At 49.1% G+C, this 17,986-nt stretch overlaps 2 protein-coding genes across 5 annotated transcripts; one reads left to right on the top strand and one right to left on the bottom strand.

The window, feature by feature from the left end:
• The first annotated feature begins 2,082 nt into the window (after nucleotides 1-2,082).
• On the top strand, nucleotides 2,083-6,523 carry LOC124691591. Of its 4 annotated transcripts, XM_047224883.1 has the most exons (3): nucleotides 2,083-3,318; nucleotides 4,117-4,192; nucleotides 4,999-6,053. In XM_047224883.1, the coding sequence occupies exons 1-2, from the start codon at nucleotides 2,130-2,132 to the stop codon at nucleotides 4,143-4,145; spliced, it is 1,218 nt and encodes a 405-aa protein (XP_047080839.1). In that variant the 5' UTR covers nucleotides 2,083-2,129; the 3' UTR covers nucleotides 4,146-4,192; nucleotides 4,999-6,053. The 4 variants fall into 4 exon arrangements, with proteins under 4 accessions (XP_047080839.1, XP_047080840.1, XP_047080837.1 ...); XM_047224884.1 differs by lacking the exons at nucleotides 4,117-4,192; nucleotides 4,999-6,053 and adding an exon at nucleotides 6,060-6,523; XM_047224881.1 differs by lacking the exon at nucleotides 4,117-4,192.
• A 3,058-nt stretch (nucleotides 6,524-9,581) lies between these two features.
• LOC124689534 (WD repeat-containing protein RUP2-like) lies at nucleotides 9,582-11,026 on the bottom strand. The gene has a single exon (XM_047223051.1). The coding sequence runs from the start codon at nucleotides 10,782-10,784 to the stop codon at nucleotides 9,582-9,584; it is 1,203 nt and encodes a 400-aa protein (XP_047079007.1). The 5' UTR covers nucleotides 10,785-11,026.
• Nucleotides 11,027-17,986: the final 6,960 nt, after the last annotated feature.

Here is a 17,986-nt window from a genome sequence, read left to right as displayed (position 1 = left end):
ATCTCCATCCTTGTAGCTTCTAGGGCATCCGGATCTGCGGCGTCGTCCGGAGTTATTGGCTTGTTGAGGATTTCCGAGTGTGCGATAGCACCTATGCCTGCTTGCTCGACGAGCTCTTCTGCGGACAGATTTTCCTCGTTTCCAAGGATGCGTCCTTCTCCGGAATCCTGCACGGTGCGATATCGCACCCGTTGCGGAGTCTCGAAATCGGACGGGCCAACTTCCATGGGGTCGGAGGGAGTTGTTTCTTTCTCAGTTCCTTGCTCCAGCCCAGTTATGGTCGCGAAGACCTCTTTAGGAGGGGCGGATTCTGCCTCAGCTTTTTCCTCATCCTCTAACTCTTTCATGGTGCGGTTGTACTCCTCTGTATCCATAGTCGAAGCATCGCCAGAAATTGGGCTTAAGTTACCAAGGATTGATTCTTCTTTGTCTCCGGCGTCCCCTTGCTGATCCGGGGCTTCGCCGTTTCCGACAGCCTCTGGCTGATCCGGGGCGTCACTATCTCCGGTTGCCTCAACCTGCATGGGTCCAGCACTCTACGGAAGAGAGGCGGTTCCTGCGGTATGTGCGAGGAAGTGAACGAAGTGACACCTTTGCTTCTCTAACACCTGGGAGACCCAGGCGGATCTGCATTGGTCTTCCACCGTAATTTCCTGCTCAGGGGCGGATTGGGTGGGGTTTGAAATTTCCAGATCTAAGGCAGAATCTTCCTTAGGAAGCTCCTGCATCTCAGATCGGATCTTCGCGACTGCGTCCTGCTCAGCGGCGGTCGCGTCATCGTGACTTACCAGGGCGTTTCCGTCGGAATCAACGGTCTCGCTGATGAAGATGTGAATGCCGCCGATTGGGACGATGGAGAGCTTGACGGGGTTGGTCTTAGTCGGAATCCGGCACTCATCCTGAGGGTCGATCGGAAAGTTTACGGCGTAAAGAACACGCCCCACAGCGATGGATTCGTCGTAGCTTCCCATGGCGGAACCCTCCCGGTTCCGGCCTCCAGACGCCGCTGGCCCCACGGTGGACGCCAACTGTCGTTGCCTATTCGACGGTACCTCGGAGGAGGGATCCTCACGAGGCGGAGAAGAAGTAGGGGCCATTGAGCGGAGAGTCCTCGGGACGGTGGTACGGAGTTACCCAGCTTCGGAACACCTGCACGATGACAAAGCCTACTGCTGCTTGTCTGGAATTATCTGGGCGCTTTCACGTTGTTACAATGAGTTGTGGTTGTGCCTGTAGGGCTCCCAGGATCCGGCTTATAAAGTCGCCCGGATCTAGGATTATATGGAGAGTCCTAGCCGGAATACAAGATGCCTAACAACAGAATATTACATTGCTATGCACGTCAAGGATCCACCTTCCCTTATACGTCGTACTGGATCCGGATACTTCATGGGCCTTCACGGATCCGACTATCTTCGTAGGTCGGTTAAGATCCGGCTTCTGTTTACTGGGTTGGGCTTCATCCATCTTGATCTACAGCAACTGGGCCACCCGATGGATCACATACCACCATCACCGTTCGTGGGCCACCCGGGCTTACCGAATCTTGGCCATGCCGTTGATATACCATAAAATATACCCACAACAGTAAGAAACCGGATATGATTGGATTGGGACCTGGTGTGATTCTTGTGCCTTGGGCACCTCCGATTTTGGTGTAAGTTTACAATGTCCAAATTCCAATTAGGACGGAGATTTGGGCACACGTGCACAAGTGATTTCGTTTAAAAAAATCAAATGTCATATTTTGATTTTGAAAAGCTCTGAAAATAAATTCGCATATAGTTAATGATGTATCCCACAAATGCGCAAAATATCAATTTTAAATACTTTGTATTCTAAACTTCACAAAAATAAAAATAAAGTGTTAATATGAGTAGTATATTTTCAAATCTCCAAAACCCGAATGATTGTAAGATGTATCATTGAAAAAAGACAATCTCCAGAAATATTTTAAAATTTATTAATAACTTACAAAAATACCAGTTTTTTTTAAAAAAAAATGACGAGCCAAAATCGCTTTCTGCAGAAGCGCTCCCTTCTTCCCCCAAATCCCCACACCTCACTCGTTCCAAACATTCCTAGGGTTTCTGCACTGTACCTTCTCACCACCGACCGGCGGCGGCGGGATGGCCGGCGCCACGGCCGACGAGCGCGAGATCCTGGTGGACCTGGCCGTCCGCCAGTCTCCTCCGCTGCTGCATCGCCCCCAGGAAATGGCATCGCTGCCGATCCCCCAAGAGCTCCTGCCGGACATCTTCCTTCGCCTCCCCGACCCGGCCGACCTCGCCCGCGCCTCCGCCGCCTGCGTCTCCTTCCGCCGCCACATCACCGACCGCTCCTTCCTCCGGCAGTACCGCAAGCTCCATGCCCCGCCCCTCCTCGGCTTCGTCGAAATAAAGGGAGAATTCCACCGCGCCAGCCCGCCTTACCCCTCCGCGTCGGCAGCCAGCGCCGTCGCCCTCGCCGCTGACTTCTCCTTCTCCTTCCTCCCTGCCCCCGCCTGCCAGTGGTTCATCCTGGACATCCGCGACAGCCGCGTCCTCCTCTACAGGACCTGCTTGCCGGGCACCGCCTTCCTGCTCAAGGAGATGCTGGTGTGCGACCCCTTGCACCGGCAATATCTTCGGCTTCCCCCAATCCCCGACGAATTATCCACTTCAGTGGAGAAATGGCACACGTTCCTCGTCCATCAGAGTGATCTGGAGGCTGCGGAAGAGACAGCCTTCAGAGTGATCTGGATGGCATGTCTCGGAGATAAACTGGCAGCCTTTGTCTTCTCTTCCACCACCGGACAATGGCAAGCTGGTCCATCACATAGTGGCTGGATCGAATCATCTGGCGCCCTCTCTCGTTCCCAATACGCGAATGGATGCTTCTATTGGGTGACAGATTGCAGAGAAAAGTTGTTAGTACTTGATACTAGAAGGATGGAGTTCTCCACCATCGATGCCCCACCCGAAACCAAACTTGATGATGTGAATGTAGCCATTGTGGAGGCAGGGGAAGGCAGGCTTGGGATGTTTGTTCTACCCTGTGGATCTGACCTCAGTTATATCATTAGGCGAAACAATGTTGGGAGCTCCGGCCAGTGGCAGTTGGAGAAGACAATCTCCTTAGGTTATGATACTTATTGGTACTGTTTCGTTGGCTCAATGCGGGGACACTTGTTCCTAGAGCATATGGGAGACTTCTTCTTGTTGGACGTCAAGACATTCAAGCTTGAGACGGTGTCTGCTTCAGATCATACGTTTCTTTGGCCGCGTGCATATAGCAACTTTCCACCATCATTGTTGTCGTCACCGACAGTAGCAAGTGGTAAACTTCATACTGCATCCCAGTTATCTACTTCCGTTCTTGTCTGATCTGGTGCTTTATAGTTCATTACTGTGATTGGTAATTCTTGCTTACGCGGTTTGATAATTGTTACCTCCTATGTGCTTGAGGCAGAGCTAACAAAGCTCAGCAACATAGCAGTGATGTATTTGCTTCTGTTCTAATTGCCATTTCAAGGTAATTGGATAAGTAAAAGGAAAAAATGATCTTACACGAGATGATAATCATTCTTGAGGCGTTGTAGATTTGTAATGAACACAGTTTGTGACAATTATCTTGGAGGATTTTTTAATGGTCAATTTAGTGAAGGTTACAAGATTAAAATTGTTTTCACCTCTGGATTGTTTCAGCTTGGAAAAAATCATTCCAGACTATCTTGTATATGCTTTTCTTTTGATAGATGTAAGAAGAAAGGTTTTATTTGATAACCTTTACACCTAGACATTTATCTTATAATTGTGGTTTGGAATAAATCTGCATAAACTGGTATGTTTGCACCTAAGAGGCTGAGCTGCACTATTTCATCTCGTGTATATGATATATTGATATAAGCAAAACTGAAATAATGGGCTTGATTAGTTTCTGAAGGAACCATCCCCTTTTTGTGCTAAATAAATACACATGTTATTCATATAGCAAGAAGATTTTGCTAGCTTGTGCTTAGAAAGTGTTAGATTTGTGTTGGAGATAAATTACAGGCAGTATACTCATGTTCTGTAGATGATTCAAACTTTTGACTCACTCAAGACACACGCCCGATGCAATCAATCATTTTTGTAGGATGGCAGAGGACACACATAGTATGTTGAGTGCTGCTAGTGGGATCACTTAGTATTTTTGTCCTTCGGTGACCGAGGTTAGAAATTTGTTATTTTTTAGTACTAGCTAATTTCTGTGGGATAGAGCTACCAATATTTTGGGGCTTATGTTTTTGTAAGGATTCATTTCTCTATGTTTGCATGCCTTTGTCGGGTTATCTATACGGGGCCCACGTGCAAAATGACAGCAAGGGCCCCTCATTCACACGCAAATTTTTAAGAGACTACATTTCAAGCTAAAAAAAACTTCATATTTTATTAACAAAGTAATATTGGGTACATAGCATAGATCAACAATCTTTTGATTCTAGAAATGACAGCACATATTAATCTTTTGGTGCTTAAAATGACAACACACACTAATTATTTGTCTCAATCAAGGGACTAACCATGGTAGTAAGGAACCATATATGATGGTTCTACAAACGTTCGTTTCGGTAGGCTTGAAATGTATCAGTACACTAGCATATAACATGGAGCTTTTTTATATAATATTGTGCAAGTTGAAAAGATGCAATACCAACCTAGAACGAGGTGTGGAAGTCACAGGCTCACATCAGTTTCCTATTTCAGAGAGAACCAGAGAGCAACAATCACCTAATAAACACAAGAAATTTTTGGACAAGCGCTTAGCAGCAAACAATAAGTAAAGCATCACATGCAGTTGTGATAAAAAAATATTAACAGTGAAAGGTTGTTGGTCATCGACACTTTGATTTTATAAATTTGGCGAATCATTTAGATTTTTGTGCTCGTTAGAATTATAATTGCCCTAATTGATGTCATCATCACCATCTACATTCCCAATTGGTTGTTCTTCAATAGTTACTATGGCCAATTGCAGAGCTCCTTTCTATGGAGATCTTGACTGCTTGAACTGAAGAAGGGAAAAGGGAAGCTATTTAACACTGGCCAATTGAGGAGCAATGGGAAGGGCGAGGCGGCGAACAGAACTTTACCTCTCTCTAATCCGGGAAATTTGATTGGGAACGAATAAAGGATCTTACACACTATGAGTAGCATTCTTCTGACCCTGTGGAATTTTTAGAGATATCAGATCACATTTTTTGTTTTAGTGCACAAACTAAGGAGAGTTGCACGTTTTAACCAGGACATTACTACCACTTTACCTTTGGATTGTTTCGCCCTAGAATTTTTTATTTTAGTCAACATGACTTCTCGGCTCTAGTTTTTTGATAGATATAAGGAGGCAAAAAAACAGCAGTTGGTAATTGTTACACCTATAAATTCATCTCGTGATGTTGGTTTGGAAAAAATCTGCATAACTGACATGGCTGTAAACTTGCAATATTGCATCTCCTATATATGATATGTCAGCAAGATTGAAGTGGTGAGCTTGATTAATTTTTTAGGGATTATTTCACAACAAACTTGCTCCAGTGAATTGCCATTCATGTAGCATGAATAGCTTGCCAGCTCAAGATAAATTAGAGGCTGAGCACCCATGTTTTGTAGACAGTTTGTATTTTTCGTCTGCCTCCATCTCACGTGCCAGATGCAATCAATCATGTTATTATTATGGTTGAGGGACGCACACTATTATAGTTGTTTGTTGCTACTGTCACCCCTGAGTTTTTTTCCACTTCAGTTTAGAAATTTGTTTTTTTGTATCCGGTAATTCGTGAAGTCCTAGGACATGAAGCTACCAAAGTTTTACAGCATTAAGTTCTTTCAAGGATTCACTTATCTGTGCGTACATGCCATTTTCCATGTATGTGCTTTGATTTAAGCCCTAATATATCTCAGAATTTCTTGTCGTACTATTCCTGTAAGCAATGTGCTGATTTTTGCCTGATACTATTTCATGCTGTACTTTTTCCTGTTTGTTCACAAGCTCTAGTATATGTGCAATTTGAATAGACTTAATTTTGAGACATTGGGCAGGCGTTGAGGAAGGGGGTTAAGAAGGAGATGCTGGAACAAGGCTGTGCTGCAAACTCATGTGCGGAGTCACCACAGTCAGAGTAGTGCTGATGTAGATGCTGGTGGTCAGGCATAGGAGTAGAGATGCTGGTGTGGTTGTGACGCAACTTGACAATTACCCACTAAGCTGGTGATCATTTGGAAGTAACCTGAAGTGTATGTTGTAGCCTGGAGAACTTTAAAGGCATTTAGTTTCTGCACATTCAGTAGTATAGGTTAACCGAGACAATGTAAGGAGTCAAATGTAGCTGTGATCTTATTGTACGCCTGCCTAATCTTTGTACCTGCTATTGATATTGCTACAGCTACGAGCATGTGGGATGTAAAATCCCAGGTATGCGTGTGTGATCAACTGTGCAGTGCTGATCCACTCTCTTGGGAGGAATAAAAAGCCATCTGAATCAGATGTTATGTTTGCACGGTGAGGCGAACCAGATTGTTACATGCGTACATGTTTTTTTTTTTTTTGAGAAAACGCAATGACATTGCGTTTCATTTCATAGCAAAGAAGGATAGTTTTACAAGATCACATCTCACGAGGGAGGTGTGTTACATGATATGGTATCACAGCAGCATGGCATGCAGACCTAACGCCCCGGCCTTAGCCCAGATGGAAGCTTCTGCCTGGATCTTGTCGCATGTGCCCGAGACCGAAGGCCGCTCACCCTCGAAGACACGAGCGTTACGGTGTTTCCAGACCATCCATGGTAGCAGAAGCGTCATAGTGGCTAGGCCTTTGTGCATTGGCTTGGGCGTTTTTGTCGCGCGATGATCCACCAGTCGCTCAAGGAGGCCTCATTGACGGGAGGGTTGCAGGTAAGCCGAAGCCATGCCAGGATCTCGTACCAAACTTGCCTCGAGAAACACTAGATGCAACGACATAAGGAACAAGATCTTTTAGAAGGAGATAGAAACACTAGATATTTTATGATCATACCTAGTGGTCTTAAACGTAAGAATAAAAAATTATGACCGCGTCATGAGGGAGGCCTCGTAGAAGGTAATCACCGATCATTATCTACTGAATCATTCAACTGACTTTTATTAAAAATAACCTTCGGACCGGTTGATTTATTGCCTATTCAATTGAATATTCCTCTACCTGCTCATCTAGAGGAGGCAAATAGAAAGTTTTTCTTTCAAAGAAGTTAAAAAACAGTTTTCTCTCGATGGAACACAACGGAACGCCGGACCTTATGGATTCCAGCTATCGTTATTTTAGAATGGGTCGATGTTTGTCGACCAAAAGATCAAGGGGCGCTTGGGGTGACAAATCTTGACCTTAAGAATGCTTGCCTCCTATGTAAATGGATTTGAAGGTTAGAAAATGAAGAGGGTTTGTGGCATGATTTGGTTAGAGCAAAATATTTCAGGAAAGGTACTTTTACTCAATGTAAATCAAATCCCGATCATTCACATTTCTTGTGTCGTTTGGTTTCTGTTAAACATGTTTTTATAGCCTTTGCAAGAGAGTGATTGGTGATGGTAGAAAGACTTGATTTTGGGAGGATTGTTGGATTGGTCACAAACCAATATTGCCAAAGTTTCCCTTGCTTGTATAATTCTTTGTTATAGTCACAATGTTAAAGTTAACACGGTCTTTACTACAGGGTTCAATTTTCTCAAGTTTAGGAGATCTCTATGAGATGAAACAAAAGAAATGTGGTTAATTTTTCTAGAATTGTGTAGTTAAGTTAATTTGTCCCGTGGGGATCATAGGGTAACTTTGCTTTCGATCAAGTATGGGTTTTTCCTATTAATTTTATGTACTCCTTTCTAATAGTCAAGCGTGTCAATTTTCGTTATAAAGCTATATGGAACCTCAAACAACCTTTAAGGATCAAAACTTTTTGTTGGATAGTGATGAGAAATAGAATTCTTACCAAAGAGAACTTGCTAAAAAAAGGATGTAAAATGCAGAACTATGTGAGTTTTGCGATGATCCTGAGGCACATGAACATTTGTTATTTTTTGTGTCTTCTAGTAAAATATATTTGGAATATAACAAGTGTTTCTCTAGGGATTAACTCCATTCCGGCGGGTTTTGGAGAGTCATATATGGATTGGTTTAATAATAATTTTGGTAGGAGTAGAAGAGCTATTATGATAGGATCTATTGCTATTATCTAAGCTATGAGGAAAACAAGAAACAAGACTTGCTTTAGATTGAGATCCTACAAAAATTTGTTCTTTTTTTTCTTTTTATTTTATTAACCAGTGCGCAACAACGGGAAAAATTGCAGAAAGATGGGCTAAGAAAGTTTCTACTTGAAGAGGCTAGGAGAATGGAACAAGTTGCGCAGGAGATTCCGGGCAAAGTCATGGCTGCTGAAAAGCGGATAGTTGTGTAGCATTCATGTTCATCTCCTTGCTCAAGCTCCAGTAGTGTCTCCTCGAACATGCATGTAGTAGATCGTAGCACTCATGCGTATACCTCTCTTCCTTCCCTTGGATCAGATAGGCGGGATGAAATTTTGATATGTTTATGAAAATATGTCGTGGCCTTTGTGTCGTGAGTCACTTTTCCTAGATTCTATCTAAAATTATCTTCCTTTTCTTTTTCATGATATTTGTCGAGGGTTGGTTCTGTTTTAGTCAACAATTCATTTATGTGTTATGTTCTTAATTAACCTTGTAATAACTGACACTCCAGTTTCTTAAACAAAACTAGAAGCCCATTGGGCTCCTCGTCTTGAAAAAGAAAAGCTCATGTCAAAAGGTTACTTCAATGTGAGCTGAGATATGAAAAAAAGGGTCAACGGTAGCTGTGAAAAAGAACCTGGCTGTGTAATAGGTCAAGAATTTGTTAATTTTATTCCTGAAAAACTAGATCAGTACGTACATAAAAATAAAAATTGTCAGGAACCCAAGTCATAAAATCCGCGCTCAGCAAAAAATCAATGCGACCAAGTGAACCAATCGCCCAACTTTTAGTCCGCTGGATGCAAGAAACAGCTGTCTCCCGAGAAGAAAAAAAAGTCCATGAGTCATACGGAAGGTTGTACGTGACTAACAAACAAATTTAGAAGCACAAAAAAGGCTTATGTCAGCTAATTAGAAGTTCTCGACCGGCTGGAAATTAGAGAGACCTATAAAAAGGATAAAAAATGGCTGTTAAAATGAACTTGGTCGTAGTGGGTCAAGAATTTATAAAAAATGAACTCCAATGTGAGCTGAGATGTATAAAAAGAGAGTCAAATGATAGCTGTCAAAATAAATTGGCAGTGTAATGGGTCAAGAATATTTTGAATTTTATTGCTTAAAAAATAGATCATCAGTGCGTACATATAAAAATTGTCAGGAACCCAAGTCACAAAAATCAGAAATAGAAAAAGAATAAGATGGAAATAATCTCTCTTTCCCAGTACTTATAGTACTCTAACAAGAATAATCATAAAAATTGGGGGAACGCATGAAGAATGAATCACACACACACACGCTATTGGTTCAGTTCCGAAGAAACAGGGAGCGTGGCTTGGCGCGCTATTGGTGGTCGTCGACTTGTGGGTTATCATCAGTCCGGCGCTGGCACGTGAACATCTTGAGCACGCCGTCGGACCTGCCGGCGACGAGCGCCCCTCCGCCGGCGTCGGCGTCGCCCTGCCGCCAGGCGACGGCGCTGACGAAGCCGCCGCCGGCGTCGCTGTCGGCGAGGCCGAAGGGGTGGACCCAGACGGGCTTAGCCCACCTGAGGTCGTAGACGAAGACGTGGTTGGACTCGGAGCCGCTGGCCACCAGCCCGGCCCCGCGCCACAGGCCCATCCCCACGAAGCTCCTCCCGCTCACGTGGCCGCTGTACGACCGCACCTCCCGCGCGGGGCCCGACACCGCCGTCGCCGCCGGCCACTCCCACAGCCGGTGCGTCCCGTCGGCGGCCGACGTCACCACCTGCCGCGCCGGCGCCCAGCGCACGTACGTGACGGCGCGCGCGTGCCCGTCCATGCACGCCACCGCGCCGTGGCCCAGCGCTCGCACGTCGTACACGGCCGCGCGCCGGTCCGCCGAGCCCACGGCCAGCTGCGGGCCGCCGGCGGGGTCGAACTCGACGCACAGCACCGCGCCACCTGCCCGCGCCGTGGCCCACGACGTCCCGGAGGGCGCGCGCGGGTCCCAGACGTGCGCCGTCCGGTCGTCGGACCCGGACGCCGCCATGGACGCGCCGTGGGGCGCGTAGTCGAGCGCCCACACGCGCCGCCCCTCGTGCTCGTCGCGCTCCCACGACGCCACGCCGCGCTCCGCGTCGTACTCCGTCACGACGCCGTCGTAGTCGCCGCACCCCACCGCGCCTCCCTCGGGCCGCCACCGCACGCTGCTGAGCTTAGCCGGCACGCAGATGCACGCCGCGGGTCTACACGGCGTCGAAGACGACGACTGCAGGAAGTCGGCGACGGTGTATATCCGGACCTTGCGCGCGATGCCGCCGGTGGCGAGGAGGCGGCCGGCGGGGTCGAAGTCGACGCTGCCGATGGCGTCCGACGCGCCGGCCAGCGCCGGGGACGGCACCGTGGCCGCGAGCCGGAAGTCCCATTCCAGTCGAGGCGGCGACAGCTCGTCGTCCTCCTCCGGTCGCACGGGAAACGTAATGCCGTGGTCGACCTCGTCGTCGTCGTTGGCTTCTTGGCTATGTCGTCGGCGCTGGTGTCCGGAGGTGGAGGGAGGAGAAGAGGGGGAGGAGGGGCTGGTCATGGAACGCTCCTCATGGACATGGATCGAGAGCTAATAAGCTACTAGTAGTAAGTAGAATGGTGTACTTGTGCATGTGGTGATGATGAACTTTGGTTTTTTCTTGGTTTAGGTTTGGTGGCTCTTGTTTATTTGGGGTTGAGCCTAAGCTAACTGCCTTAATTGCTGCCACCAGGAACACTTGCCTAGAGAGAGGGAGAGGTGGTCTAATGGAGAGCCACATGAACAAGACAACGAGAGAGAAAGGGTTTCTGTGGTGGGAGTTGCGGTCATGTCGTGGCTACCTCTGCAAATGCAATGCCAAACCTAATCCACCACAGATCCATCGGCTAGCTAGCTATCAGGCGGTTGTGCCCTGATTAATTATCATCTCATTAAGACACCTGTTCTTTTAGTTTGTGTTGCATTATCTGTCCACGGTGTCGAGGCTTTTCTTCCTTTCCAATTGAAGCTATCAAGCTAGCTAAGGAGTAGTAGTAGTATCTAGGTTTTGGCATTCTTACCTTTGCTTGGTTTTTTGCTATTTCTTAGACTACTAACTACTAAGATGCAACTATTTCTAAATCACTGCTAAGAACAATTTGGCTTCGACCATATTCCTGCAATTACAAAGGGGGTGAGAGGATCTCCATATAATGATTAGATGTGGCAACTCAAGAATGACTAGTTCCAAGTCATGTGGGTGGTAGAGTTCATTTTTCCTTTTCAGTTGAGAATCTTCTCTCCTCCTTTCATTGTCGCCAACTCTCCATCTCGATTATTAATTCCCTTCTTCTTGCAAAGTAGGAACTCGGTCCGGCCCTTGCTATAACATCACACACATCCTTCTCGCAAAAAAAACATCCCACTCATCCTTCCACAAAACCGGGATAAAGTTGAGGCAACTGGTCATGATTCAAGGTAACTTCCTAAAGAAATATATTTTGTATACGACTAGCACCACCAAGCCCCAGCAAAATCGGTTAATCAGTAAAGATACATCTTATATCATGCAAATGAAAGAGACGTAAAGTCCTAAGAGGGCTGGTCTTAAGATAATCCAAGTAAACACACAACAAATGCCATAGGTGGATGTCATTGTCCATAATGGATGATATGTCTTAATGATTACCCACAATCTATTAGTTTAGTGTACTTTTGGGCCTTAAAATATGTAAATTATATTTTTTCTAGCAACTTTCCTTTTGCGGGTTGAGGCTGTTGGGGCCGCTGACAATCGCAAATGGACGTGTGCCTCTTCCAAGTCTGCGGGCCACCGCAAACATACCGAAACGGGCAGTTTTGCTATCCAAAGTATGGTAGCCCGTTGGGGCATAATGTGTTCTTGTTATCTACCGGGTAGAGTTGATGTATGATGTTTGCTTAGAAGAAGAAAAAAACAGCGCAATGCGCCTTACTTTATTGGTGCACTTTTTTTGCTCAATATTCACTCGTGCACCTGATTTGTATCGGCTCATTTTTTTGCCTAATGCTCCGACGTGCAACCTCTAGTTAACATATGGGTTCATAAAGAAAGATGTGTTGATATATGTACATAGGGTGGTGCAAGTTGTTGATGCACATATGCAAATATCATTTTGACAAAAACCTTGTCCGCTTGACTAGTTGACTTGCATATGCAAATTAAGCTTAAGGTGTTTTTAGCAGTAGTGGGGTTATACTAGATGGAAAAAAGAAATACCTTGTGGCTAGACATGGGATATATATGGTCCAGACTAGATGTGAACAGTTGGAGCGTGCAGGTGTATGTCTGTGGTGTGTGGTCACGGAATGGACAAGTGCGTGGCCAGTGGTTGTATGGACTAGATTCGCCACTTGCACTTGGTAGAAGTACGTGCCAACCCTTTGCACCTCTTGTACTATTGACCTGCCATTTAAAGCAAGCAGCTAGCTATATCTATATATAACTCTCCGTCGATCGTGTGCAACCTAACTCCTGTATATATGAAGCTTTGTTGTAAGTATGGATTTATTATGATGCAATTGTACGTTCGTTTGATTTGTTTATAACATGCACGTGGACGTGGTAAGGGCCCAATCAGAGGCGCATGCATGTTGTGTGTACAAATATCTACGTCGCAGCTCACTTTACTTGATATAAGAAAATCCTGCTTCTTCCCGGCATCGATTGAAAAGATCGCTACCCCACGCGCGATCATCCACGCATTTTGACGATATCTTTTGATAATTAACTTCATTACCAACGGAACGATCCATTTCGTCAATTTGGAATGGGTTCTTAGGACAAAAAGAGCCCCTCCCCCCCTGTATTTGTGCTGCTGTCCGCAGCGATCCAAAGGCAAACTAAATCTAAATCTGCTTTGCATGGCTATAGAAGGGGGCGGACACGCGTTCGTCGCTTGCTCTCCTCAGGCCACCTATCGGCGACCTTTTTCTGGTCGTATTAAATGGGACCGAGGGGGGCATCATCGTCCCCATGCGCAAACCCCCACTCCAGTCCTGATTTTGAGAGCGCTGCCATGGCTCCCAAGTAGCAGCCCTCGACGCACAACCACGAGGCTTTGTCGAGACATGCGTCGGTCGCCCTTGCGGTCTTCAACATCAACCCGCCGTCCACCGGCTATCAAGCAGCAACGCGTCTACGTCATGGTGATGGTCGCGCAAGATATTTTGGAGGCCGGTGCCCCCATGCCGCGGGGTGACCTCCACCTGTCACATGGGTAGCACCTAAGCCCAGATCGGATTTCAGTGCCGCTCGTGCCTGCATCCTGCCGCGTGTGCTTCTCCCTCCGGACCTGCGCCAGGACCCTGCTTACGCAGAGGGTCTGGCATTGGGACATGTGGTTTACCCAAGAGCACGATGTCCGTCGAAGGATGTACTTGGTGTCGCGGGCACCGCCGCGCAAATTTTTGACATCAGCCGGCAGCACCATGACCATCTTGAAGGAGAAGCATGGTGGTGAACACGCCACCACCGCCGGCGGGGAGGAGAACGATGCCGAGCTCTAGGCCGCCATCAAGGCCTCTAACCCCGAGGAGCTCGCGTTGTGGCCTCACCTTGTCAAGGTGTTGCGCACGTCTTCTCTTGACGTGGCAGCGTTGGTGGCCGCTGAAGAAGCCAGGGGGTCACGTTCCTCCAGATGGCCAGGGAGCAGGAAGAGTACACGTGCCTAGCCATGGCGCGAGAGGAGGAAGAGTGCCATGTTGTGGCATTCTAGGCTGCTCAACAAAAGGTGCGAGTGCTCGTCATGATGACCCAACAGGAGGCCGAGGCGTCGAGGATGGCCAGGAATGGGCGGTAGCCTAGCCCTCCGACCCGTGGTCGCCATGGGAGGAGCCACTCTGGTCAAACGTGGCCCGAGCAGTAGGCAGCCCCAAAGTCGTCATCAAGCTTGCGAGTGATGATGATGAGGAGTAGGCCAAGGCTACGGCCTTTGTTGAACCCGCACCCTAGATAGGGTTTGATTATATTTAATTTTAGGTTTATCTCGCTTGTTTAGGGATAATATTAATGTAATCTCGCATGTTAGAGCCTAAAATCTAGTTTAACTAAATTTTAACTAGTTTTGAGATTTGGCTATATGTATACGTGCAGCTGTGTCAGGTGCATTGTGCGACCCAAACGCATAGGTAAGCGCCGGACTAGTCTTTCTATCCATATAATGATGCAAACCAATGAAATGCAACATACATTATATCATGCGTCCGCTCGTTGGAGATGGTCTAACGATTTGCTTAACGACAGGATGCATATTGCTCACCACGAAGAAAAAGGTAAGCAAACAAAAGATTCGTGCGTGGAGCTAGCCCAGATGGAGACTCGATGTTGGGTAGCTTGCCTGCGATTGGTCCACTGATCCGTGCAGGTTGATGTTGCTAGCTAGGAGCAGCGTGGATAAGAAGTGGCCCACTTAAGAATGAACGAGGGCATGAGCAATGGTGGCATACACAACTAGTGCTTCATGTAAAAAAGTTGTCAGAAGTAACATGGTGAATTTTATCTCTCCAATGAAAGCTACAACATTAGTTAGAAAAAAGAGAGAAGGGACCCCATAAATATGACAATATGTATCTCTTTCTCTCTCAAAAAATCATGCTTTTAAGGCTTAAGATCGCACTTCCTGAAGAGGAGACTACCTCCTCATCCAAACATACTTTAGACCACCCAAACCTAGATAAAGGTGTGAGGCAGTACCCCTAAGGCAGTGCATTGGGCATACCCTGAGCTAGCTAGGTAGCTTTTTTTTTACTTGTGACGCATGCGTACGGATGGTTTCGGTGGTTGCCAATTCTAAAAAGAAAAGATTTCGGTTATTTAAGACCATCACATGTTACTAGAATATGTAGGGATAGCGCGTGAGGTAGGAACGGCACCGTGTGTTATGTGTACGAACGTGTAGTACGCATGCAAGGCAGAGGTAGTACACACACGCTTGACGCTTGCAAGGAAATATGAAATTAAGTGTACAAATACGTACAGGCGTACGTACACGTCGACCCTGGGTGGATGCATCGGAGCTCATGACCAAGCGATGCCCTTGTCCGTGGTCACGGGAGGGGCTACGTGTTCGCACGTGCGTCTTTCATGCACCTATGCTGTGCGCGGGCGCTAGTGGCTGCTGAATCCGATGCGGAAGCAACCGTGCGGCCAACCTCGTTAGAGCATCTTCAACGGGGCACACAAACGCGCGGATCAAAAATACGTCTATACCCCATCCTAGCGGCTGGACACATAGTGTCTGACCAACTCAGTCCTTGTTCAAAAAAGAAAACCAACTCAGTCTAAATATACGATACGTTTGCGCTATCTGGTCGTTCGCACGCTTCTCGCACGGGCCCGCTGGTAGCATCACAAATGCTTCGTCTTCAGCGTGGCATAACCTACGGACGGCGCACTGCAGCTTTTCAGGGCCGCACTAATGGTGTGCCTCGCCTTTCGCGTGCGTGCGCTGGTGGGCGGCGTCGCAGTTGCAGGATATTAAAAGCGAGATGGCATCCCAGCCTTTTAAAAGTCCGCTGGTGGCGTTCATTTTGTCGACCACGCCATTGCCAGAATCTGTCGTATCCACCCGACCGACGCCATGGGGAAGTCTTGGTCGTTCCGCAAAACAAAGAACGACCACGAGGCTAGCGGCTCGCGGTCCGCAAGAAGTCGCGGGTCGGACGATACGCCCGCATCGAGTTCGCGCGCCGCCTTAGGGAGGAAAACCGGTCGGTGCCATGGCCGGATGCTAGCCTGCCTAGAGGAGGCTGGTACCTCAACTCCAGGCGCGTGTCGGTCCCTCCCGTGCCACGCGAGCGACGAGAGTGCCGTGACGAGGTGCGCCGCCGCCGAGCCATCTTGCTGGCCGATCTTGGAGAAGATCCGGCATACGCGCTCAACTCATACAACTGGATCTCGTTCGGGACAAGGGAGTTCAACGCACGCCGCTGGCGGGATACCTCGGCGACCTCTACTACTTCGACCGCGAGCTCGCTTCGGAAGAAGACAACGACAACGACGCCGACGAGGGCGAGTACGATGACGGCGACGTGGACGAGGACACCGACACCGCCGAGGCCGAGTGCGAGACCTCGTCAGATGGCCATGTCCAAAGCGGACGTGCCGACCACGACAACAGTTGGCCGCCGTGGGATCCGGAAACCCAGCCGCCGGACATCAAAAAGGAGAAGGCCATTGTCATCACAATGGCCATTAGTGAGCTCGACCAGCTCGCTATGCCGGAACGAAGCTGTATTGGCTGACCCTGATGCACATGCATCAGCGTAAATAGAGAATTTAGTGCTATTTGTGAGCTTAGAGCATCTCCAGTCGCGTTCCCCAAACCATCTCCCAAAGCTATTTGGGGCGCGCCGTACAAAAAAACCGTTCTAGCCGCGTCCCCCAAAGCCGATTTTTGTCCGGCGCGGCCCGATACGGTGTCCGGTGCCCCGAGCCCGTCTCCGTCCCACAGGGGACGCACCGGGCACGCCGGACACAACGAAAAGCAAGGCGAAGCGATGCGGGCCCGACGCGTCAGCGACTCATTCAAGTTTGGACCTAACCGTCGCCTACCTCGCGGCGGAAGTTATTTGCGCGCAGTGACACACGACGGCATCTTTGCCTTAATGGCGACGGAGGGGCAGGCGAGACGTCTCATCGCTGCTGTCGAGCCTCCACGCGTCGCCGGCGTTCGCACGCCGCCGCCCGTTCCCGCGCTTTCTTCCCGCCTCTTCCCGCGCTTTCTTCGTGACGCCAACATCTATAAAAGGCCCTCCCGGCTCAATGGCAGCCACCACAGCCGTCGGAAACCCTTTCTCCGCCACAAACACAGCCCTCGTCGCTCCACCACCAGTGCGCAATGACGAGCCGCCCCGGCGATGGCCAGTTCCCTCCACCGTCGTCTCCTCCAGCACCACCTCCACCACATGACTCGCAGTTCGGCATCGACGTCACCGCCCGGGAAGAGCAGCGGAGGCGAGGGATGGAGAACTGGCGTGCATATCGTCGACAGCAGCGGGAGGCACTCGAGCAGCAGGCCCGCCAGCAGTGTGAGGCGGCGCACGCGGTGGATGTAGCGGCGTTCAACGCCCCTGGACCCGTAGCTGACCAGACCGCGGCGGCAGCAGCGTGGCACGAGGAGGCGCTGGCGGACACCGTTGCGGCGTTCGACGCCTCGACGGCAGAAGAGGCGCGGCGGCACCGGACGGAGGAGATGAGCCGGTGGTGGGTTGATGAGCGTCGGCGCCAGCGCGAGGAGCGGGAGGCGTTGTACCGTGAACGGCGGGAGGCGATCGAACGCCGGCGGCGGGACTCGATCGAGCGCCGCACAGCAACTGGTGGCGGAGGAGCGTCAGCAGCGGGAGGTGGCGCTGGCGGCGATCTGGGGGAGGCGGGAGGACGAGTTGGCAGCGGAGGCCGACGCGTTGGCGGTGGCGATGATGGAGGCGCCAACGGATGTGGAGGAGGAGGCGCCAATGGAGGAGGAGGAGGCCGAGGCGGAGGAGGAGGAGACCGAGGTGGAGGACGACGACGGCGAGTTCGAGTGGTCCGACGACGATGGGCCGCACCCGGATGAGACTGCCGATCAGCAACACGCACTCGTCGAGTCCTTCGAGTCGGAGAAGAAGCTCCAGGACGACGCCCGTGCCCGCGAAGAGGCGCAGATTCATCGCGCCGTCGAGCTCTCCCTCCAGGCGGCGCAGCGGGGGAGAGCGGACGTCGACGCGTTGTTGGACCAGCGGCGTCTGGCCACCGCCCTACG

The sequence above is a fragment of the Lolium rigidum genome, chromosome 2, assembly GCF_022539505.1.
Source record: "Lolium rigidum isolate FL_2022 chromosome 2, APGP_CSIRO_Lrig_0.1, whole genome shotgun sequence".
Taxonomy (NCBI): domain Eukaryota; kingdom Viridiplantae; phylum Streptophyta; class Magnoliopsida; order Poales; family Poaceae; genus Lolium; species Lolium rigidum.
Note: the sequence above shows the minus strand (reverse complement) of the source record. Positions and strands in the feature narration are given on the sequence as shown.

Coding starts and splice junctions, on each gene's coding strand:
- LOC124691591 (XM_047224881.1), top strand. CDS start 2,130: ATGGCCGGCGCCACGGCCGACGAGCGCGAGATCCTGGTGGACCTGGCC. Junction 3,319..4,998: donor GTCACCGACAGTAGCAAGTG/GTAAACTTCATA, acceptor GGCCAATTGCAG/AGCTCCTTTCTATGGAGATC.
- LOC124689534 (XM_047223051.1), bottom strand. CDS start 10,784: ATGACCAGCCCCTCCTCCCCCTCTTCTCCTCCCTCCACCTCCGGACAC.